Here is a 25,585-nt window from a genome sequence, read left to right on the forward strand (position 1 = left end):
GCTTTCCAATCACTGCCAGCTGCCATGCTGGGAGCGAGTAGGGAGCATGCTCTCAGTATGGTAGGTGGTTTATACAGGGCTGCATACAGTCAGGTCCATAAATATTGGGACATCGACACAATTCTAACATTTTTGGCTCTATACACCACCACAATGGATTTGAAATGACACGAACAAGATGTGCTTTAACTGCAGACTGTCAGCTTTAATTTGAGGGTATTTACATCCAAATCAGGTGAATGGTGTAGGAATTACAACAGTTTGCATATGTGCCTCCCACTTGTTAGAAGACCAAAAGTAATGGGACAGAATAATAATCATAAATCAAACTTTCACTTTTTAATACTTGGTTGCAAATCCTTTGCAGTCTATTACAGCCTGAAGTGTGGAACACATAGACATCACCAGACGCTGGGTTTCATCCCTGGTGATGCTCTGCCAGGCCTCTACTGCAACTGTCTTCAGTTCCTGCTGGTTCTTGGGGCATTTTCCCTTCAGTTTTGTCTCCAGCAAGTGAAATGCATGCTCAATCGGATTCAGGTCAGGTGATTGACTTGGCCATTGCATAACATTCCACTTCTTTCCCTTAAAAAACTCTTTGGTTGCTTTTGCAGTATGCTTTGGGTCATTGTCCATCTGCACTGTGAAGCAGCGTCCAATGAGTTGTGAAGCGTTTGGCTGAATATGAGCAGATAATATTGCCCGAAACACTTCAGAATTCATCCTGCTGCTTTTGTCAGCAGTCACATCATCCATAAATACAAGAGAACCAGTTCCATTGGCAGCCATACATGCCCACGCCATGACACTACCACCCCCATGCTTCACTGATGAGGTGGTATGCTTAGGATCATGAGCAGTTCATTTCCTTCTCCATACTCTTCTCTTCCCATCACTCTGGTACAAGTTGATCTTGGTCTCATCTGTCCATAGGATGTTGTTCCAGAACTGTGAAGGCTTTTTTAGATGTCGTTTGGCAAACCCTAATCTGGCCTTCCTGTTTTTGAGTCTCACCAATGGTTTACATCTTGTGGTGAACCCTCTGTATTCACTCTGGTGAAGTCTTCTCTTGATTGTTGACTTTGACACACATACACCAACCTCCTGGAGAGTGTTCTTGGTCTGGCCAGCTGTTTTGTAGGGTGTTTTTTTCACCAGGGAAAGAATTCTTCAGTCATCCACCACAGTTATTTTCCGTGGTCTTCCGGGTCTTTTGGTGTTGCTGAGCTCACCGGTGCGTTTCTTCTTTTTAAGAATGTTCCAAACAGTTGTTTTGGCCACGCCTAATGTTTTTGCTATCTCTCTGATGGGTTTGTTTTGTTTTTTCAGCCTAATGATGGCTTGCTTCACTGATAGTGACAGTTCTTTGGATCTCATCTTGAGAGTTGACAGCAACAGATTTCAAATGCAAATAGCACACTTGAAATGAACTCTGGACCTTTTATCTGCTCATTGTAATTGGAATAATGAGGGAATAACACGCACCTGGCCATGGAACAGCTGAGAAGTTATTGTCCCATTACTTTTGGTCCCTTAACAAGTGGGAGGCACATATGCAAACTGTTGTAATTCCTACACCGTTCACCTGATTTGGATGTAAATACCCTCAAATTAAAGCTGACAGTCTGCAGTTAAAGCACATCTTTTGTTTCATTTTAAATCCATTGTGGTGGTGTATAGAGCCAAAAATGTTAGAATTGTGTCGATGTCCCAATATTTATGGACCTGACTGTATATGCGGCTGCTCGGTGGGTGGCCACATACACTTTATTGCCAAAAGTATTGGAACGCCTGCCATTACACGCACATGAACTTTATTGACGAGAAGCCCTGGGTCACAATCTCTGCTCTAATTCATCCCAAAGGTGTCCTGTCGGGTTGAGGTCAGGACTCTGTGCAGGCCAATCAAGTTTCTCCACCCCAAACTCGTTCATCCAGTTCTTTATGGACCTTGCTTTGTGCACTGGTGCGCAGTCATGTTGGAACAGGAAGGGGCCATTCCCAAACTATTCTCCCAAAGTTGGGAGCATGAAAGTGTCCAAAATGTCTTGGTATGCTGACACCTTAAAAGTCCCCTTCACTGGAACTAAGGTACCAAGCCCAACCCCTGAAAAACAACCCCACACCATAATCTCCCCTCCAGCAAACTTTACACTTGGCACAATGCAGTCAGGCAAGTACTGTTCTCCTGGCAATCGCCAAACCCAGACATGTCCATCGGATTGCCAGACAGAGAAGCATGATTCCTCACTCCAGAGAACACATCTCCACTGCTCTAGAGTCCAGTGGTGGCACCACTGCATCCGACGCTTTGCATTGCAATTGGCAATTGGTGTTGTAAGGCTCGGATGCAGCTTCTTGGCCATGGAAACCCATTCCATGAAGCTCTCTATGCACTGTTGTTGTGCAAATCTGAAGGCCACACTAAGTTTGGTGGTCTGACCCCACTATGTCATTTTATGTGGCCTACCACTTCGTGGCTGAGTTGCTGTTGTTCCCAGTTGCTTCCACTTAGTTATAATACCAGTAACAGTTGACCATGGAAAATGTAATAACAAGGAAATGTCACGGATGAACTTATTGCACACTCATGGCCATGGAGGTGATTGGAACACCTGAATCCAATGATTTGAAGGGGTTTCCCAATACTTTTGGCAATATAGCGTATATGCGTACAGCCAGCACTGCCTGGTATCTCATACAGCAGATGCTCATTTCTGCGCAGCAGGCGCTCATTCTTACTGTATGTGGATGTGCAGAATCGTGCACATAGAAGCCTAACAAGATGAGCAAGGACCAGAATGCACACACAAAATATTGGTGCATGTATGCGAGCAGGTGCACATACACATAGGTGTGTGCACACATCCACAGATCTTGGCAGCCAGCAGCCTGTTTAGACCGAGAGTCTGCCTATCTTCAGTGCTGGATTGTCTTCAAATCTAGTTCATGCATTCCTGGTTTGTGAAAGTTTGCTAACCTTGTTCTTGACCCGACTTTCTCTGACACCTCTCTTGGGCCACCCCTACCTGTTATGTCAGCCTCCATACTTCCACTGGAAGGATTCCCGTGCTGTCAAGCTTCAGTTCACTATAATAGCTTCCTGACACCTGCGCTCTTCTACTGCCCTAGCAGTCCCTGTCTTCACTACCAGAGGTGCTTGGATGGGAATTGCGCAAGAGGCCACCCTCATCATCTCAGGCTCCACAGTCAGGTATGTGACAGGCGCCAAGGAGTTAGGTATGTGATAAGTATTCCTAAAGCCCTATGCCATCCAAGATAATTGCGTTTTTTAGCTATGGAAATAGAAGGGGTCAGTTAGTACTATGGATAAGGTTTTGGTTCTGTACTACCATGGGTTGGAGGTGAATCTTGCATGGTCCGACAGAGTTTGTGGACAGATTTTCCCAGGAGAGTTTTCTTTTAAACCATAATTCGCTGCATCGCCTTTAAACTATGGTCAACAGGCTTAGAAGGGCCAATAAGAGTTTTTTTGGTTAAGCCAGCTCCTTTGCTTTATAAAGGGAGGGGGGCACAGAGTAGCCATGTTATCAGTAAAATGGAAGCTGTAGTTGGAAACACATAGGGAAAGCTGACAAACTGCATATGGTGTGATTAGGGTCAGGTAGGAAACTGTAATTTAGTTCTGATTGATAGCTATCTAGGAAGTAAACCCTTTTGCTGTTTTTTTTGCTCTTATTATTGGGGAATTTTTGTCTTTTATTATATGTTGTGGTTGATTTGAAGTCACTTTTTTCCTGCAAGGTTCTCTTTGAAAGAATGGGCTTTTGTTTCAGGGGGGGGTCATTATTTTGTCACTTGCATTTATTTTAATTTAATATTGTTTTTTTTCTGTTGTAAGGGCCTTTTTTTTATTGAATTTACTTCAGAGTGTTTTAAGTGAGCTTTTGTTTCAGAGGTGATATTTATTGTCTTAATTTCTTTTTTTTAAAATTTATTTTATGTTGATTGACTTTGTTTGCGATGTTCAAAGTATTCACTTGTTACTTGCCATCTGTTTTTGGAAGTTCTTTTTTGCTCACAGCACGCTACTGCATTGCTTGAAAGAAAAACAGAAGAACAGTGTGCACCTAAACTACTTCACATTAAATCTTTCATATTCACTTCAGCCTCCCACTTGCTAATTTTCTGCTGCTGTATCCTCTGCAGTCTCCAAATTATTGAAGTAAAGCTTCAGCCTGTACTCTTTGTTTCTAGTAAATTTGGGCCTAGCCTTGCTCTTTAAAGCTGTCCTTTTGTTGGCCATTTTTTTCGTTGCTATCTAATCTGCGCAATCTTAATTCTTCTAGTAACACCCATACCTGTGCTGTTTTTCTCTGATACATTTTGACCAGTTCACATAAGAATACGGTTATTGTATTTAGAATATATCTGTTTATCCTGGAGGTCGGCTTTAATTACAACACACCATTCCAAATAAGCCATTCAGGAATAGGGTACACTTTGCTAGTTTTAGTAAAGAAGAAGTACTTTTTCCATGATACATTTCAAAGAAATATTATTACCTGTTTGATAGGCAGAGCTCGGCCGCCAGTGATGGGGTCACCTCGACTATCAAAACTCCTCTTCTCCATATCACTGCCCCTTCGGGTCTGCAAAGAGACAGTCATTTCTCATTTAAAATTCTTTTCCTTGAAAAGGAATGCCAAATAGGAGGCAAATAGCAGATTTTCAATGCTTCGTACAATAGCAGTATTCATTCACATGGGACCAATTTTTATTTCAGCTGTGACTGATTTGACAAGGCAACTTTTCAATCACGTTTTGTATTCAATACCAGCAGCAGAGCGATGGAGCTGAACTCTTACCCAACACAAGGCACATCACTCATGCAGCTCCAAATGACATGGGCAGGATGGCTCATAGTGTCCTTAACATCAACTGTCTTTGTGAGGTATAGGTAGAAATGCAGTAGGTAAAATGTTGCTGCTTGATTTCCGTTTCTTAATATGTTATGATGTGACTACATGAAAGTTGAATTATTTTCATTTTTCATTTTTTGATACCTGGAGGTGGATAACAGTTTGGCTGTCTATGCGGCAATAACATACAGTTGCAAGAAAAAGTATGTGAACCCCTTGGGATTACGTGGAGTTTTGCATGAATTGGGCATAAAATGTGCTCTGAACGTCATCTAAGTCACAACAATAGAAGAACACAGTCTGCTGAACATAATACTACACAAACATTAGATGTTGCCATGGTTTAATTGCACATAACATGTAAACATTCACAGTACAGGGAGGAAAAAGTATGTGAACCTTTGGACTTAATAACTGGTTGACCCTCCTTTGGCAGCAATAACCTCAACCAAACGTTTCCTGTAGTTGCAGATCAGACCTGCACAACGATCTGGAGTCATTTTGGACCACTCCTCTTCACAAAACTGTTTCAGTGTAGCAATATTCTTGGGATGTCTGGTGTGAATCGCTCTCTTAAGGTCATGCCACAGCATTTCAATGGAATTGAGGTCAGGACTCTGACTGGGCCACTCCAGAAGGCATATTCTGTGCTGTTGCAGCCATTGTTTTGTTGAATTACTTGTATGCTTTGGGTCATTGTCCTGTTGCATCACCCATCCTCTGCGGAGCTTCAGTTGGCGGACAGATGGTCGTACGTTTTCCTGCAAAATGTCTTGATAAACTCTGGAATTCATTTTCCCATCAATGACAACAATCCGTCCAGGCCCTGAGGCAGCAAAGCAGCCCCAAACCATGATGCTCCCTCCGCCATGTTTCACAGTGGGGATGAAGTTTTGATGTTGGTGTGCTGTGCCTTTTTTTCTACACACATAGTGTTGTGTGTTCTTCCCAAACAACTCAATCTTGGTTTCATCTGTCCACAGTATATTTTGCCAGTAGTGCTGTGGAACTTCCAGGTGCTCTTTTGCAAACTTCAAACATGCTGCAATATTCTTTTTGGACAGCAATGGCTTCCTCCGTGGTGTCCTCCCATGTACTCCATTCTTGTTTACTGTTCTCCTTATTGTAGATGTGTCAACAAAAATGTTAGCATGTGCCCGAGATTTCTGTAGGGCTTTAGCTGACACTCTGGGATTCTTCTTTACCTCATGCAGCATTCTGCGCTGTGCTCTTGCAGTCATTTTTACAGGACGACCACGCCTAGGGAGAGTAGCAACAGTGCTAAACTTTCTCCATTTGTAGACAGTCTGTCTTACCGTGGACACATGAACATCAAGGCTTTTGGAGATACTTTTGTAACCCTTTCCAGCTTCATGCAAGTCAACAATTCTTGATTGTAGGTCTTCTGAGAGCTCTTTTCTGCGAGGCATGGTTCACGTTAGACAGTGCTTCTTGAAACCAGTAAACCCAAAACAGGTGTGTGTTTTTTAAGGGCAGGACAGCTGTCAGCAACACATCCAATATCATCACACTGATTGGAGTCAAGGTTGGCTCACTCCTGGCTCCAATTAGCTCTGGGAGAAGTCATTAAGCTAGGGCCTCACATACTTTTTCCTCCCTGCACTGTGAATGTTTACATGTTATGTGCAATTAAACCATGGCAACATCTAATGTTTGTGTAGTATTATGTTCAGCAGACTGTGTTCTTCTATTGTTGTGACTTAGATGACGTTCAGAGCACATTTTATGCCCAATTCATGCAAAACTCCACGTAATCCCAAGGGGTTCACATACTTTTTCTTGCAACTGTAAATAGTCACCTGTCACCATATTTTGCTTTGTGGCATATTAATTTTTGACATGTTCTCCTTTCATCCTTATAGAATAATACATCAACTTTTAATTTGAGGTTAACTCATTAATGAGTGTTTTTTTCCCCACAGTATCTGTGTCTTAGTTTGTTTAAAGTCTGATTCTAACACTGACATAGTGACATCAGTACTGTTCTCTGCAACATTTGTCTGAAAACCCTAAGTAGCTTCACAATGGATCCTCAGAGGTGTGTCCTTGACATACTAGTATCAAAGGAAGTTGGTTGAAAGTTGCTGTACCCATTCAGCCGGGATCAGTACTGGATCACAGGAGAATTGAGAGGGTGGTAACTGCTTGTCAAAGATTTTTATATGTTACTCAACACACTAGCATCTGGGAAAGCAGACTCTGCTTAAATGAAATCGACAAAACTTTGAAATACTTTCTAAGTCACTTTATTTGTAAAAAATGGTGGATGTATGTACAGTATTTACTTTCCAGAGCACTGGAGAAATTACACTGCCATTTAATGATATCTATATTAGAACACATGATAACTGCATTTCCAATGCATTTTTGCTCTAGCAATGTGTAAGAGAAAAGCATATGGGGACCTTAAAGTAATATCATAAGAGAACTATGGAGCTGACATTGCTAATCTACTTTTGACAATGCTAGCTGCCTGGTTATTATGCTTATGTTTTTTCAGTGATTGAAAACAAGTACGTAAATCAGGAAAGTCAGTACAGTGGCTAAATGGTTAGCACTTCCACCTGGCAGTACTAGGGTCGTTAGTTTGAATCCCAACCACGGCATCACCTGCCTGGAGATTGCATGTTCTCCCTGTGACTGTGTGGTGTTACTCCGGTTTCCTCCCACACTCCAAAGACATGCTGGCAGGTGAATTGGATCCTGTCCAAATTGGCCCTAGTATGTATATGTATGAATGTGAGTTAGGGACCTTAGATTGTACGCCCCTTGAGGGTTAGGGACTGATGTGAATGTACAATATATATGTAAAGCACTGCATAAATTGACGGCGCTATATAAGTACCTGAAATAAATAAAAGGTATCCCAGAGGAGGTCAGCCAGGCAACCAACATTTTTAGAAGAAGTCAGCAATAGCAGACTCCGAATGTCTCACAGATTTTTTTTTAACAATTACGCATGCTAAAACAGTGTTAAACTATTGTTTTCAATGCTTAGCTAGTTAGATGCTGTATAGCAGTCTCTCAACCTTTTTAACCATGAGAAACCCTTAAAATAATTTTTGGGATCAGGAAGTTATAGAGGACAAATTACACTCTGGGGCAATGAAAAGAATGCACCATTTTATTAGGGATGACTGGAAGAAGGTCATCCTCACATTGTTCTCAGTGATAGAAGAATTTCCCTTTGATTTGTGGTCAGTAGACTTTGATAAGTAATGATGAACTCAGAACTTTGCAGGCACCATCGGATGCCACTGTACAAGGAACCCCTAACAATCTCTGAAGAACCATAAGGTTCCACTGAACCCTGGTTGAGAATGGCTGCTGTAAAATGTGCTGTTCATGGGCTAGATGTCATCTTACAATATTCTCTTGCACTCTTATTTGTGCCTTCTAAAATAACAAAGGTGGTTTCTGTAAGCAATGTCTCTATCTTCTGTTCATTGCCGGTTTTTAGGCAACAGATACCTACAGTAGAGAATGAAGATATCTGCATGCATGGCATATACCTAGTGGCGACTCTAGGAGCAATATATATGGGGGCACATATGATAACTGGGGGGCACTAATAATTTTTACCACTAAATCATACCACTGAAAAAAACTAAATAAGTATATATAAATACGATAAAAAAATACGAGAGTAATGTGGTGCAATTAAACCTTTTTATTGTACAAACCCAACACTTAAAAGACAAGCTTTCAAGAGTTTTCCTTTCTTCCTCAGGTATTGCTTCAGTCTGCAGTATATGGTCAGAAATTGCATACATACTACAGAAGATGGTCAGAGACTGCAGACATACTACAGGAGATGGTCAGAGACTGCAGACATACTACAGGAGATGGTCAGAGACTGCAGACATACTACAGGAGATGGTTAGAGACTGCAGACATACTACAGGAGATGGTTAGAGACTGCAGACATAGTACAGGAGATTGTTACAGACTGCAGACATACTACAGGAGAGGATCAGAAACTGCAAAAATACTACAGAGAGGATCAGGGACTGCAGACATACTACAGGAAATGATCAGAGACTGCAGACATAGTACAGGAGAAGATTAGAGACTGCAGACATAGTACAGGAGAGGATCAGAGACTGCAGACATAGTACAGAAGACAGTCAGAGACTACAAACATACTACAGGAGATGGTCAGAGACTGCAGACATACTACAGGAGATGATCAGAGACTGCAGAAATAATACAGATTAACAGAAACTGCATATATACTACAGGAGATCATCAGAGACTGTGGAAATACTACAGGAGATGGTCAGAGACTGCAGACATACTACAGGAGATGATCAGAAACTGCAAAATACTAGAGGATATGGTTAGAGACTGCAGACACACTACAGGAGATGATCAGACACTTTACAGGAGATAATCAGAGACTGCAGATATTTTACAGGAGAGGATCAGAGACTGCAGAAATACTACAAGAGATGGTCAGACTGCAGACATACTACAGGAGATGGTCAGAGACTGTAGACATACTACAGGAGAAGGATCAGAAACTACAGAAATACTACAGGAGATGGTTAGAGACTGCAGACACACTACAGGAGATGATCAGACATTTTACAGGAGATAATCAGAGACTACAGATATTTTACAGGAGAGGATCAGAGACTGCAGAAATACTACAAGAGATGTCAAGACTGCAGACATACTACAGGAGATGGTCAGACTGGGTACATGCTACAGGAGATGGTCAGACTGGGTACATGCTACAGGAGATGGTCAAAGACTGCAGACAAACTATAGGAGAGGATCAGAGACTGCAAACCTAATACAAGTACTGTGGATGGTGTGGTGATGTTGCTGTTGGTGAACACTACTCCCACCCCCCTCCTCTGTGTGCTGCTGCTGGAGCCGGACTCCTCTGCTTATTTTCCTCCCAAGACCCTCACTCACATTAGTAACATTTTCCTGGTCCGGACAGAATCGAGGTCAGCTCAGACTTCCAGTCAGTCAGCTCAGCAGCAGTGTCCCAGTTCAGGCAGCAGGTCCCCTCAGTTCCGTTGTCAGCAGGAAGCCTGGAGCTGGAAAGTACAGCACCAGAGGTGCAGCAGCTCTGGAACAGGAAGTTACATCTTTCTCCTCTTAATTCTGGGGCCCCCATGCACCCTTTTGCCCTGAGTTAAAGACAACCCTGTGGTGGGTGTCACCCGGGTGCAGTCTACACTTCACGCACCCCTCTAGTGATGCCACTGGGTGCACGGGTATTTGGACATGCAGGAGGGGCCCAATACTGCCTATGATGGCAGTGGGGCCCTGTTCCACTTGTCAGGACCCCCTCCAGGTGGCGGAATGTAGTTTGGCCAATGCCCAGCAGCCTACTGTAGTGGGGGGCACACGGGGGGGGCAAGTCAAACACTGGGGGGGGGCAATTGCCCCCTGTAGCAACACCACTACATATACCAATAATCTACACTGTTTTAATATCTACTAATAAAGATAACCTATTTGGCTTTAATGTGCCTAATATTAATTCCTTAAATGTCCCTGATATTAGCCAATGATGCAGGTTTGGGTTGATTTGCTCCCACTGTATATGCTGAAAACTTGGGTTGACCTGACTTATTGTACAGATTCCAATGTAAGTAATTGTACAAGAAACACATTTATACACTAATTTAAATTCAAACAATCCCTTTTTTCGCATTGCCTGAAAAATATCTGATAGCGTAGTTATAAATTATGATCATGACACAGCAAAAAACCAGTACATACAGTATGTTGATTACTAAAAAATAAGCACATTCATTGTATGGTTAATACTTTTTTTTTAAGCTTACAAGAATATCACAAATAGATTTACTTACTGGGAAAAGGCTTGTACGTCGCTTAGCTCCACGAAGTGGCCCTGGTGTGCTGATTGCAATGGACACCTCACTGCGCAGCTCTCTGTGGCTGATGTTCGGGGTAGAAGGCAACGATGAAGAGTAATCGTTTCCTGGTCCTCCATTGCTAGTCTACAGAGCATACACAGATATATGATAATACTGTATATCCTAGTGGACAAAACCTATTTCTATATATAATTTTACTTTTGTGACAGAAACATGATTGTTCCATTTTCAGGAAACCCCAGCTTAAGACACTCTCATCCTTACTAATTTTACAATGCTATTAAAAAATAGTATGGGAAAGCTGGGGAAGTTTTAAAACTAAATTGAGTTGTTGGAGTTGATGAAACAGTAGGCTCAGAATAGGGTAGTCAGACACAGCAAAATATTTTCAAGCAAATCAAGCTTGAACATCAACTTTCAAAGATGTGGTTAATTGTATAGTGCTAAAATCAACATATGCAGAGTTTTTTTCAGCATGGACATTCCTTTTATAACTGTAAGCCCCGTGTTCAGTTTTCTAGATGAAATTTAACTAAAAAGAGCATCTCTATCTTTTTTGTTTTTTTAGATAGATCTGTATATCCACATCCACCCTGAAGTATCAGAGATGGAGTTTCTGCTAAATTGGAATGGTGGAGGTCCTATTTGCAGCTATTTCACATCAGTTTTTATATTTCCCTTTACCTTGTGCCAAAAGAACTTGTTGCTTGTCAAAGGTAAGTGTAGCGCCCTCCTAGTTAGCTGGGGAGCTAGAATCCTGATTGTCAGAGAGCAGGGCTGAGTAGCAGTCTGGGTGTGATATTCAAAAGGTTAAATTTGGGTCAGGGCTGAGAGGCTCTGCAGACCAGCCCCTCTGGAATTTCCTCCTGCTCTAGAGCTAGCTTTGGAAAAAGGTCTAGAGGCAGTGGGTGGATCTGAAGAGTGGCTGGCTTGTACTATTGACTAATCCTGACCAATCCTCAACTGACCCCACCGTCAACAGACCCCATCAGTAGAGACTGGTCTGCAGTGACTTACTTGCCACCTGGAGATGTCACTGGTGGGCCGATGCCTACCAACACTGCCCAGCAGATATCAGCAGATGTTCCGGAGAAGCTGGCCTCACCCTCCAGCCCCGCACCATCCGTCCGGATGGAGCCAGTCAGTGAAGACAGCCATTCCTTAGGAGAGCCGGTGGAGAGTGTCATTGGTGGGAAGGTGGATTGGGGGTTACTTAGGATTATCGCCAAAATTTGAGCATCTAGAAGTGGAGGAACAAGTGGACTGGTCTTTGGAAGAATCTGAAGAGGAGTTGGATTGGGGGGATACCACGGAGGACTATGAGTCCTTGACAGGGCCGGCAGCGAGCTCACAAATCCCAGAACCTGCTGGACCTTCCCAAAGGACTGAGCCTGTCCACATATCCCCTCAGTCGGGAACTGAATTCACTGTCCCCCGGCCTAGAACCAGAGCCAAGAAGCAGGAATTTCAAATGCTGGTTTGCAGGGCCCCTAACCCTTGTGTCTATCCAGGGCTGGGAAGCAAGGACAAGTTACCTTGGATCTCAAGGTTCCAGAGGATAATACAGCAATGAGTGGCTCTGGAGTGGGGATGGGACTATCCCTATGTACCCAAAAGTGTCAAAGACATCATCGATGATTCCAGGCAAGAATGGGAGGACAATATTGTCTGGGACTATTTGCATGTCCCTAAGCCCTACATCACCGGTGCTTGGGGCCAGTTTCTGGAGGAGTGGAGCAGAGGTATCTAGAAAGATAGAGTGGTGGCCGCGAGGGCAGGAAGGTTTAAGGTGACCTACTCTATTTCTGCTCATAGGCCGGATGGTTCCACCTTTAAACTGGCCAGCCCTAAGCATTACTATTGAGGACTCACACTACAGTTGAGCCTTGCCTGTGTTTTTTTTCTCTTTGTGGACTAATTCAGACTTTATTTTGCTACCCCAGATAGGCTGATCTGGGTACATCTTAAAATACCACGTTGTTGTTTAATCAGTTCTTTAGGAGGGGCTCCTCCCCCAGTCAAGTGCCTTATTGAGTTAGTCAGCCAGTGTTAGGGCTGTATATTGTTTCCGTGTTTTATGTTCACTATTCTGCAGGTTCTCCGGATGGCTGTCTCCCTGCACCAAGGACAAGAAGGAGGATGCACAACTCCTATGGAAGATTTCCCTTGCGGGGGAGATGTTCCATATCCAAGTACTGTAAATTTGTACATATATTAATGTATGTTGTTTATTTCTCTGCTAGTGGTCAAATAGAATTAGTCAGGGTGTAAATTTGCACATATTGAAAACAGATGCCTATATTTTTTTATAAATATTTATTTGTACTGTGAGGGATTAGCCTAGTAGCGGGTTGTGCTTGACCCCCTGGATGAGTCAGAGCACGGTGAAAGAGGATCAGCACGACAGCAGGATCTTGGTGACTAAAGTTGTGCTTTATTTACAAGTCTGGTGAACACACGGTGCATATATTCAAAAACAGCAAAACAAATAAAAACAGAAAATAAAGCCGTGCCACACTGGGCATCTAACTGCAAACACAGGTTCCTATCTGCCTGTCTGGATACAGCCTATCGCTGCTCAGACAGGGGGTTCACACAGAGCGTCTGCCAGTCCAAAATCACACAGATTTACTCTCACCGCAGTATTGTTTGGTTGCTCCCCAGTCTGTCTTGCACAGCAAACGGGTTCCAGGTTGGAGCATCCTCCCTATGCAGCCTGGGAGTTTTATAGAGCCCCGAGTCCTTAACCTACTACAGCTGAGCTCATTACATCATCAGTGAGCTAAACAGGCTCACTACACAGCAGTCAGAAACAGTCAGTGTAAAGCATGAACCTGGGACAAACATACCTCCCATCCTGGACACATCCCTTAGTTCTTCCTGACCTCCTGTCACAGTACATATTTTCACCCTTTCCCAGTTTTGTACCCTTTTTCCCCACTCCCAGTTTTTTGTATGGGATGCCCCACTCCTGGACTCAGGAGCCATTTTGTTTTGCCCTCAGCCAATGAGGACATGGCTGTGTTTTTAGTGGGGGTGAATGTACCACCCTCCTAGTTAGCTAGGAAGAGCTAGAATCCTGATTGTCAGAGAGCAGGGCAGAGTAGCAGTCTGGGTGTGATAGTCAGAAGGATAAATTTGGATCAGGGCTGAGAGGCTCTGCAGGCCAGGCCTCTGGAATTTCCCCCTGCTTTAGAGGAAGTGGGTGTGTCTGAGGAGTGACTGGCTTGTACTCTTGAAGATCCTGGCTAATCCCCAACAGGAGGATTGGCAAGGGGCCAGGACAACCCTTAAGGGTAAGGGAGCCTGCTCAGCAGTAGGAGGAGGGAGGAGGTGGAAGAGAGAGGTTGAGGTGCAGGAGCCTGAGAAGGAGCTTGAGCTGGAAGGGGCTTGTCTCTGTGAGTGATGTTGGAAAGGAGGAAAGCTGTGGACTTCACTGGCCTCCTGAGAGAGTACCACCTGACAGCAGGAAAGGAGCAGCCGAGCTTGAAGGCCTGGCAACAGCCAATGACCCAACAGCACAGGAGAAGGACTCAGTGAGTACATCAACACCCCCTGGGCCAGAAAGGGGAGAGAGCATTTGGGTGGGAAACCTAATTCACTCTGCAGCTGGGACTATTGCCCTTCTAGTAGTAAATAATGGATCTCCTGTCCTTGGATTCCTACATACAGTCGGAATGAGAAGCATCTTGGGTTGGAGAGGTACATTGGAAGATGCTGGCTAGCTCTCCAGAACAGGATTTTTGTGCATAAGACTTGTAATATAGCTTCAGGATGTTTGTCCTCAGTTGCCATTCCTTTGGGCATCCCATATACCCCTTACCCTATCCAAGTTCTAAACTCCTAATAAAATTTCAAAACAAAGCTCAAGTACTAGTTTATGTCTCCTGGTACAAGTCTGAATGGAAAATGCTTGTGTTGCCTGGCTGTGCAGGACTATAGAGGGACCCAAACTCAACACCACCTGAGCTGGTAGTGCTACATAAGCTAGACAATTATAGCCAATCAGTCATATCTGCCCATGCAGCTGATATGGGGCCCAGGGTCGGCTAGAAAGGGGTAGAAGGATTCCATAAGCCTGGAGTTGAAAACAGATTTATTCCCTAATAGTGACATTGCAGGTCACAGGTCTGTACAGTTAGGCTGGCCATACACTATACAATTTTCTTACAATTTTCTGTCCAATTTCTGCCCAATTACCATTAGATTTACCTTCAACTATGTAGAGCAAGGGCCTGTTTAATTGGATACAATTGAAAGTGTTATTTAGGTTTGACCTCATATTATATGGTTTTTGGTAAATCTAAAGCAAAAATCTCAAGAAAATTGTATAATGTATGGCCAGCCTTAGTCTTGACTGAAAGAGAAACAACATGCTTCCTTGCTCTACTCTAAATTGCAGTAATTGGGCAAGCTCTTTCTTCAGAACAGAATCACTGAGGGTTGTCTCTCCAGGTTAGAATTTCTTTCACTTTATCCAGGATAGTCTCACTGTCATTCCCTCCAAAGTTCTTTCTGTCTATCCAAAAGGCAGCATATTCAGATCACTATTTGCAACTCCGTCTTTGTTGGCATACCTTTACATAGGCTATCCCAACTTCAGCCCATCATGAATGCTGCTGCCAGGCTCATCAACCTTACCAATCATTTGGTGTCTGCTACTCCTCTCTGCCAATCCCTCCATTAGATTTTAGTCACCCAAAGAATTAAAGTCAACATACTGACAACAACCTACAGAGTCATCCCATTCACAAGCCCCCAGCTACATCACCAAGCTCATTTCGAAATACCAACCAAACTATTCAAATTTCTCCTTCCAAAACCTCTCTCTAGCTCCATTGTCACCTCCTCTGACACTCATCTCCAGGACTTCTCCAGAGCCCCTCCTAACCTCTGGAACTCAACACCACAATCTGACTATCTCCTGGTCTATCCTCCTTTAGGTGACCTTAAAAAACCCTTCTCCTCAGAGAGGCATATCCCGCCTCTAACTAATAAGTTATGTTTATTTTCTCCATCAGCTCATCCTCCACAGTTATTACCTTCTGTATCACTTGCCCCTTCCTTTGAGATTGTAAGCTCTAATGATCAGGGCCCTCTGATTCCTCTTGTATTGAACTCTATTGCAACTGTACTGTATCTATTTTGTGCTGCACAAACTGTTGACGCTGCATAAATCCCCTGTAACAACAATATTTTTCTCAGTTTCTCATTCACTGAGCAGTTGATCATTTTCATTAGGGCAGGTAATCTCATTTTTTATGTTGCAGGTTATTTAGGACAGAACTTCCAGATGGCTTTTTGCCATGATTCCCTTGGCACAATGCTTACTTGTCAGCCTAAATAAATCTCTGAAAGCTAAAGGGCCTTAACAAAGTTTTGTTATAGGACCTATGATTTGCACTTATGCCCCTGAATACAAACAAATGTTGAGTGCAAAATTAGCTCCCCAACTGATAACAGAACAGTATATCAATGTATGAACATCTAGCTTTGTAGACAGAACTTGTGTATTCATCAAGTCTCAGCATTGAACAATTATATATGATCAAATGTCTTCAGCTCTATTTTAAATTGTTGCAACAATTTTGACAATAGTAGGATAAAAAAAATTAACCTTTTTTAAATAAGCTTAGCTATCAAGCTGTTTTAGTTAGAATAGTACTATAAACTAGAGTGTCACTTAATTTTTCTTATTTTCACAATTATTGGCATAATATGCATGGCTATAAGGTTTATGTGCTATATTTCACTGTTTTCACTTTTATATGGCTAATTATCTACATAAGCATCATCAACAAAGCTAGGAATATATGAATACCTGCACTGATAATGGAGTGGAACCACCGGAATGACTTGGAGAACTGGGTAATGACTTGCATGATAGTAGTTGTTGCTGTCTCTTCAGCGATAAGACCTTCTGAGCAACTGAAAATGTCAAGCAAATATACAGCAAGTGTAAAGTATCATATCAAGAAGAGCAATTTAAATTAATAGCAATTAAGTGTATATATTTGTGTGCACTTGTGTTTAATGCTCTAAAATAAACTGTACCCTCAGTGAGCAAACACTTCATGCATATTCTGTTTGATGGATGTTATGAAAGATTTGCTATGTAGCATTAAAGTAAAAGTATAAAGGTCCTAAATAAAAAAGACATCCCCTAGACTGTGCCTAAATTGTCGGTGTGGATGAAACTGTGCTTGTGTATGGCAGCCTCTGTACTAGTAAGGGAGACCTGGGTATATTCTCAGCAGCCCCTTCAGGGGTGAGGGCTACACACAAACAACATTTCTGTGCTCAAATAATTGTATGTAATAAAATACATAGATACAAAATTGTGTATAAATACAAAAACTGTTTGCTGAAAAAATTAAATGACCTGGTCCTCCCACGCAACCATATAAATATACAAACTATACAAGGCTTAGAGAAAAAAAATGGAAACATTACATGATTTTCAGGTGTGAAAGTGACAACATGTTTCATGTTGAAAGAGGAAGTGATGTAACATTCTTTTTGCTTCCGCTATGTGATGAGACACCTAGCTAACAGATAGGAAGCCTCACTTTCATCATTCACTGCGTGCGCTGCTGGTAATACGAAATCGTATCTGAATTTTTTGAGCCTCAAAGAGGACAAATTGTTGGTGCCCGCTTAGCTGGTGCTCTGTGACTGAAGTGGTCAATTTATTTTCCGTGTCGTGAGGCATAGTATCAAAGGTTATGACAGCATATACAGTTTCCAGGAAAACATCATCTGATAAGCATAAGTGCGGTCAACATGGTCAACTGACCGAAAGCGACAAAAGGACATTGCGCAGGATTGTGACCCGGAATAAGAAAACAACTGCTGCAAAAGTAACTGCAGAGCTCAATCACAGTCTTCACATGTCCACGTAAATGCTCCTTTGCATTCATTGCAAGCAGATTCCCAGGCTAACTCCGGTATGCATGTGGGTTGGTATGGCTGCAGTGAGGATATACAGTTGTGACCAAAATTATTCAACCCCCACTGAAATTGAGTGTTTTGGCCAGTTTGACATTGCTTTTGATCATTCAGTCATCTTGCTTACATTTACATTAAAGAGGCACTTGTAGGTCAGACAAATATAACATAACAGTTATAATGAAATAACCACAAATGTCTTTTCTGTGCTCACAGCATTATCAGTTTTATTCAACCCCCAAGTGACATTCAATCTTAGTACTTAGTACAGCATCCTTTTACAGTTATAACAGCTTTTAAACGTGAAGCATAGCTTGACACAAGTGTCTTGCAGCGATCTACGGGTATCTTCGCCCATTCTTCATGGGCAAAGGCCTCCAGTTCAGTCACATTCTTAGGCTTGCGCACTGCAACTGCTTTCTTTAAGTCCCACCAGAGGTTCTCAATCGGATTTAAGTCTGGTGACTGCGATGGCCACTCCAAAATGTTCCAGCCTTTCCTCTGCAACCATGCTCTAGTGGACTTGGAGGTATGCTTGGGATCATTGTCCTGTTGAAAGGTCCAACGTCTCCCAAGCCTCAGGTGTGTGACGGACTGCATCACGTTTCCATCCAATATCTCCTGGTACTGAAGAGAATTCATGGTACCTTGCACACGCTGAAGCTTCCCTGTACCTGCAGAAGCAAAACAGCCCCAAAGCATGATTGACCCTCCACCATGCTTCACAGTAGGCAAGGTGTTCTTTTCATCATAGGCCTTGTTCTTCCTCCTCCAAACATAGCGTTGATCCATGGGCCCAAACAGTTCTAATTTTGTTTCATCAGTCCACAGAACACTATCCCACAACTTTTGTGGTTTGTCCACATGGCTTTTGGCATACTGCAGTCGACTCTTCTTATTCTTTGGAGACAGCAAGGGGGTACGCCTGGGAGTTCTGGCACGGAGGCCTTCATTACGCAGTGTGCGTCTTATTGTCTGGGCTGAAACTTCTGTACCCACATCTGACAAATCTTTTCTCAGTTCCTCAGCAGTCACACGGGGACTTCTCTCCACTCTACGCTTCAGGTAGCGCACAGCAGTCGAAGTCAGCATCTTCTTTCTGCCACGACCAGGTAGCGTTTCAACAGTGCCCTTTGCCTTGAATTTGCGAATGATGCTTCCTAAGGTGTCTCTTGGTATGTTTAACATCTTTGCAATCTTCTTATAGCCATTGCCCTTCCTGTGAAGAGAAATCACCTCTTCTCTTGTCTTCCTGGACCATTCTCTTGCCTTCACCATGTTTGTAACCACACCAGTAAATGTCTAGAAGGAGCTGAGTATCACAGTCATTTTAAAGCTGCCTAATTGGTGCTTATTATGCTTGATTGCTGCTCGGTGACATCCACAGGTGTTTTCAATACCTGATGGAAAGCACCTGTATGAACCTCTGTTCTTCAGAGTGGTAGTCTTTAAGGGGTTGAATAATTGTGGCAATGAAGAAACCACATAAGAACCATTTACTACTGTATTACATAAACAATTGATGTCATTTTAGTTGCATTTGGGTAGTTACAACGTCCTTGTAGGATTTGATTCTGAATACAATTCCAAATGTACACTATAGTCCCTAAACCCCTTTACAGCATTGGGGGTTGAATAATTTTGGTCACAACTGTAGAGTCCGGTTACAGATAAACTCAGAACTTGTATTGCACTCACAGTTCAGTTCAATACAGAGAGGCAGCAGGTAAAGTTGCACTGACAGCACCTGTCTTCAGAGGGCAGAATGCTGCCTGACCGGTTTCAGTTCCAAAGGGTAGGTTACATTATAGGTTGAGAGTCCATAGCCTGTCCCTACTCATCTGGAACCTTTCCCTGCTGCTATCACTTTCTGACAGGTGAGTGCTCTTTCTCTATTCTAGCCACTTCGCAAAATGCACGCCAAAACCTCGAGGAGGAGACTTATAAAGACTCTGTTGGCCCAAAGATGGTAGCAGATGTAGTAACGCATGTGGTCAGAATAGCACCAACTGCATAGCACCCAATGTACACAGGACAATGTCTTTTGGCACACTGACTTATGAAGGTTGGTGCTCCCTGTGACTTTGCAACTAGTCTCAAAACATTTTGATAACACTTTGTATTGTACTCTGACAGCAGAACTTCTCTGCTGTCAGAATACACTGATCACCATTGCAGCTTAGCAGGAATGGCTAGAGATGGATTGAAATTCATCCTGTCTCTGCTGAACCAGCCAAATTTTGATCCATCTATGGCCAGCTTTAGAGAAGACGAGGAGGCATTTACTGTAGGTGCATGGAAAGGAGACAGTTTAGAGATATAATTAGCAAGTTTTGATTGATGAAGGTGAAAAGTACGCTATGCTAATTAGGCAAGACTGGACAAATCATTTTACAGTGTTTTGTTCCTACATTATCACAGAATGTTGGGACCCATTTATTATTCTTCTTCTATTATCTGAACAAATATTGAATAATTGAAATGTGATTGACATTGTATATATTGTCACACTAGTCGCTGGATGGTTGCACAGGTTTATAGGTATTTCAAATTACTTTTTTGTGTCACACCAATTTCATTTTCTTTTTTATATTGTTTGTATGCTATTATAATAGGCATTTTTAAGCTAGGGCATGTGTGTAGTGAACGCAGGCTGCACCAGGCATATATTCAGTAACCTAGACTAAACAGGAGGCCTGAAGTGCTAACACTATCTAATGTGCAGTGCATTTGTCATCTCTCCAATTTGTAATCAGAGTTTCTTCTTAACTTTGTTCAAACATAGTAGCTTACCTTCGCTGAAGACTCGATCCACATTTAACCCATAGGTGGCGCATGTCTCATAGTACATACAACGCCTCATGTCATTGCACAGACCTCTGGCTCGCACATCTTCAATCACCCTGGGGTTGTTGGAGCTGATTTTATCTGCAAAGAGTAACACTTAGATAAGTGAAATGGCATGTGATACAGAAAATCAGATAAATATCAGTTATTCGCCTGCCTTGTCACCATGCTGCTGTCATTTCGCACATATAGAACTTTATGGAGAAAACAAGGAGAAATCAAAAAGGGAATTTTTTTTAAAGACAGTTACAATGATAGATTTCTTTATAAACACAGATCAAACAGAATTCCCAGAAACAGAAATCAATTCAATTCTTTCCTAAGCTATTAGTACCTATGAAATGGTGATTCTTCTGGCCTGGGTGTATGAGTATGATAACGCCCCTGTGTATGGGCACAGCACCCTGCAGCCAAGGCTGGCGTAACATCAATGAGCCATGTCAGATATTTTTCCAACTTTTGCATTATTGATATTAAAGCATATGTAAAGCCCAAACCTTTGCAGACAATAAATCTATACAGTAGGGAGACATACAGCAATATACAGTGGGGATCGAAAGTTTGGGCACCCGAGCTAAAAATTTGTATTAATGTGCATAAAGAAGCAAAGGAAAGATGGAAAAATCTTCAAAGGCATCAAATTACAGATTAGACATTCTTATAATATGTCAACAAAAGTTAGATTTTATTTCCATCATTTACACTTTCAAAATAACAGAAAACAAAAAAATGGCGTCTGCAAAAGTTTGGGCACCCTGCAGAATTTATAGCATGCACTGCCCCCTTTGCAAAGCTGAGACCTGCCAGTGTCATGGATTGTTCTCAATCATCGTCTGGGAAGACCAGGTGATGTCAAGCTCAAAGGTTTTAAATGCCCAGACTCATCTGACCTTGCCCCAACAATCAGCACCATGGGTTCTTCTAAGCAGTTTTCTAGAAAACTGAAACTGAAAATAGTTGACGCTCACAAAGCTGGAGAAGGCTATAAGAAGATAGCAAAGCGTTTTCAGATGTCAATATCCTCTGTTCGGAATGTAATTAAGAAATGGCAGTCATCAGGAACAGTGGAAGTTAAAGCAAGATCTGGAAGACCAAGAAAAATATCAGACAGAACAGCTCGCAGGATTGTGAGAAAAACAATTCATAACCCACGTTTGACTGCACGATCCCTCCAGAAAGATCTGGCAGACACTGGAGTTGTGGTACACTATTCCACTATAAAGAGATACTTGTACAAATATGGTCTTCATGGAAGAGTCATCAGAAGAAAACCTCTTCTACGTCCTCACCACAAAAATCATCGTTTGAACTTTGCAAATGAACATATAGACAAGCCTGATGCATTTTGGAAACAAGTTCTGTGGACCGATGAGGTTAAAATTGAACTTTTTGGCTGGAATGAGCAAAGGTATGTTTGGAGAAGAAGGGGCACAGAATTTAATAAAAAGAACCTCCGTCCAACTGTTAAGCATGGGGTTGGATCAATCATGCTTTGGGGTTGTGTTGCAGCCAGTGGCACAGGGAACATCTCACGAGTAGAAGGAAAAATGGATTCAATAAAATTTCAGCAAATTTTGGATGGTAACTTGATGCCATCTGTGAAAAAGCTGAAGTTAAAGAGAGGATGGCTTCTACAAATGGATAATGATCCTAAACACACCTCGAAATCCACGGGGGATTACATCAAGAGGCGTAAACTGAAGGTTTTGCCATGGCCTTCACAATCTCCTGACCTCAGCATAATTGAAAATCTATGGATAGACCTTAAAAGAGCAGTGCGTGACAGACAGCCCAGAAATCTCAAAGAACTGGAAGACTTTTGTAAGGAAGAATGGGCAAAGATACCTCAAACAAGAATTGAAAGACTCTTGGCTGGCTACAAAAAGCGTTTACAAACTGTGATACTTGCCAAAGGGGGCAGTACAAGATATTAACTCTGCAGGGTGCCCAAACTTTTGCAGACGCCATTTTTTTGTTTTCTGTTATTTTGAAAGTGTAAATGATGGAAATAAAATCTAACTTTTGTTGACATATTATAAGAATGTCTAATCTGTAATTTGATGCCTTTTGGAGATTTTTCCATCTTTCCTTGGCTTCTTTATGCACATTAATACACATTTTTAGCTGGGGTGCCCAAACTTTCGATCCCCACTGTAAATCTCACATAGATTCTATAATATCCCCGTTCTATTCAAATCTAAAGAAAAAGGTTTTGACTTTACATACAGATTATGCTGACACCAGAGTTATCTGGCAACTGGTCTTCATTCTTTTATAGCAGGGGTCTCCAAACTTTCCAAACAAAGGGCCAGTTTACTGTCCTTCAGACTTTAGGGGGGCCAGACTGTGGGAATACAAAATATCCTGGTGTCAGTGGGAGTCAACAATGCTCCATCTTTGGTATTAGGGGGAGGAATAGTGCCGAACCATCGTTGGTGTCAGTGGGAGGAATAGTGCCCCACAATTGGTGTCAGTGGGAGGAATAGTGCCCCATCATTGGTATCAGTGGGAGGAATAGTGCACTACAATTGGTGTCAGTGGGAGGAATAGTGCCCCATCATTTGTATCAATGGGAGAAACAGTACCCCATAATTGGTGTCAGTGGGAGGAACAGTGCCCCATAATTGGTGTCAGTGGGAGGAACAGTGCCCCATCATTGATATCAGTGGGATGAATAGTGCCCCACAATTGGTGTCAGAGGGAGCAATAGTGCCCCATCATTGGTGTCAGTGGGAGGATTAGTGCCCCATCATTGGTATCAGTGGGAGGAATAGTGCACTACAATTGGTGTCAGTGGGAGGAACAGTGCCCCATAATTGGTGTCAGTGGGAGGAACAGTGCCCCATCATTGATATCAGTGGGATGAATAGTGCCCCACAATTGGTGTCAAAGGGAGCAATAGTGCCCCATAGTTGGTGTCAGTGGGAGGAATAGTGTCCCATCATTGATGTCAGTGGGAGGAATAATGCTCCACAATTGATGTCAGTGGGAGGAATAGTGCCCCATAGTTGATGTCAGTGGGAGGAATAGTGCCCCATCATTGGTGTCAGTGGGAGGAATAGTGCCCCATCATAGGTGTCAGAGAGAGGAACAGAGCCCCATCATTGTGTCAGTGGGAAGTCTAGTGCCCAGTTGTTGGTGTCAGTTGCAGGAAATATGCCCTACTGTTGCTGTCAGTGGGGGGAATAATGCCCCAAGGACCTGATAAAAGTAAGCAAAGGGCCACATTTGGCCCCTGGGCCGCCAATTGGAGACCACTACTTTAAAGGAACAAATAGAAATGCACTCCAGGTGGACACATTTACATTCTTATTTGGATCAAAATTAGTTATCCATCAATGTCTGCATGTCCAACTTCCCTTTAAAATGTAAGTTTAATCTGCCTCTTTTGCCTTCCCTGATTCCTCCATTCCCCCCTCATCAACATGCTATGGCATTTTTTAATAAAAGCTCACAATGTTATTATAGACTCAGTGGCATTATAAGTGGCCCTCTGTGCTTCTTTATGCAAAGCCGACAGATTATGACTGGTGAGAGAGCCCATTAGGGTGTTGCACACAGCTTCCTTAAAGTAGAACTCCAGTCTTACTTTCAGTCCTCCACAGTTGTACAGGTTTCTCTACTGTACTGAAAGTGCTTGCTCTGATTTCACTTCACAGTCTGATTTCAAACTGACTGCATATATTAGAAGCAACAGCAAATCATAGAGCCCACCTAATTTCCTAGCATGAGGACATTCAGCATCATCTAGCAATATTCTCCCCAGCCTTACTTTCCCTGGTCTGCCCCATTCATTCTTTAATCATGAAGTCGCAGTATTACATGTTGCCTAGGTTTGCATGCAAATACAGTCTGCCTAGGAATACCCACTTCTTCAGACTGACATCCACCCATCAAGGCATTTTGTTATCTGCATACGTCCTCCTAAGAGCCAGCACACAACTCGTATCATAGCTGAGGGTTCTTGAGAGGAGTACTAAAGCAGGGTGCTGTGTTGTTTTCAGGAACAGTACAGTACACCAATGGCCCCTTCCACCAGCCACAATCTGCTTGCATTGCATAAAGAAGCACAGAGACTCAGTGAAAACATCACTGGGACTAATACAAGGTATGCAAATAGAATGTATTTCATTTACCCTAGTTTACACCACTACAGTGTAGATATGTGCAGTTCGTTTAGTTTCAAATCTAAATTCGGACAAATTTTCCATTATTTGGAGATTCAGATGTATTCGAATTGCAATGGTAACAAATTGAAACAAATCTGAAATAACTAAACAAAATTTGGCTTAAATTCTAATTGATGCGAATTAGAAAACATATTTGAAAACAAATCAAATTAAAAAACAAATTTGAAAACCAATTTACATTTGAAAACAAGAATAGAATAAAATAGAACAGAGAATAAAGAAATAGAAAAGAATAAAAGAATAGAATAGAAAAGAACAGAGGAAAAAAGAACAGAATAGAACATAAAAGAATAGAACAGAATACAGTAAAAAATAATAGCGTAAAACATATCAAAATAGAATAGAAAAAAAAGGAATAAAAAATAATAGGATCCATTAGAATAGAATATAAAAAATTAGAATAGAAAATCAAAGAAAAGAATAGAACAGATTAGAATAGAGAATAAAAGAATAGAATAGAATAGTATAGAAAAACAATAGAATAGAATAAAATGGAAAGAATATAACTGCCTTCCAAAATTTGAATTTTGAATAGAATGAACTTGAATTCGAACAGAATACATTAGAATAGGATATAAAATAGAAAAGAATGGAAAAAAAAGAATAAATTAGAAAAGACTAAAATACTTTACAAAAAATTGTGAGCTGCGCTACGGTGACATGAGTAGTGATCAACAAAAGAACTGTGAAAATTTTGCTGAAATAGAAATTTCCAATATGGTCGTGCAACTCTTTATATAGCCCACATACCATTAGAAACACATATAGATTGTGGATTATGGATTGTAACGTTAGAATTATTATAAAATCCATTTTAGAATTGTTTTAGAATTAT

At 42.0% G+C, this 25,585-nt stretch overlaps 1 protein-coding gene across 2 annotated transcripts in view; it reads right to left on the reverse strand.

The window, feature by feature from the left end:
• AGAP2 (ArfGAP with GTPase domain, ankyrin repeat and PH domain 2) overlaps positions 1–25,585 on the reverse strand; it is a 296,663-nt gene that overhangs the window by 74,363 nt on the left and 196,715 nt on the right. For both annotated transcript variants that reach the window (XM_089692703.1, XM_089692695.1), the window contains exons 6-9: positions 20,507–20,641; positions 16,587–16,693; positions 10,739–10,888; positions 4,527–4,613 (exon numbers count right to left, since the gene is read on the reverse strand). In XM_089692703.1, coding sequence (XP_089548829.1) covers positions 4,527–4,613; positions 10,739–10,888; positions 16,587–16,693; positions 20,507–20,641 — 479 coding nt within the window. The remainder of the gene's footprint in view (positions 1–4,526; positions 4,614–10,738; positions 10,889–16,586; positions 16,694–20,506; positions 20,642–25,585) is intronic.

This window comes from Staurois parvus, unplaced genomic scaffold (assembly GCF_062004578.1).
Source record: "Staurois parvus isolate SC_StPar_1 unplaced genomic scaffold, SC_StPar_1.0 ptg000023l, whole genome shotgun sequence".
NCBI classification, from domain to species: Eukaryota; Metazoa; Chordata; class Amphibia; order Anura; family Ranidae; genus Staurois; species Staurois parvus.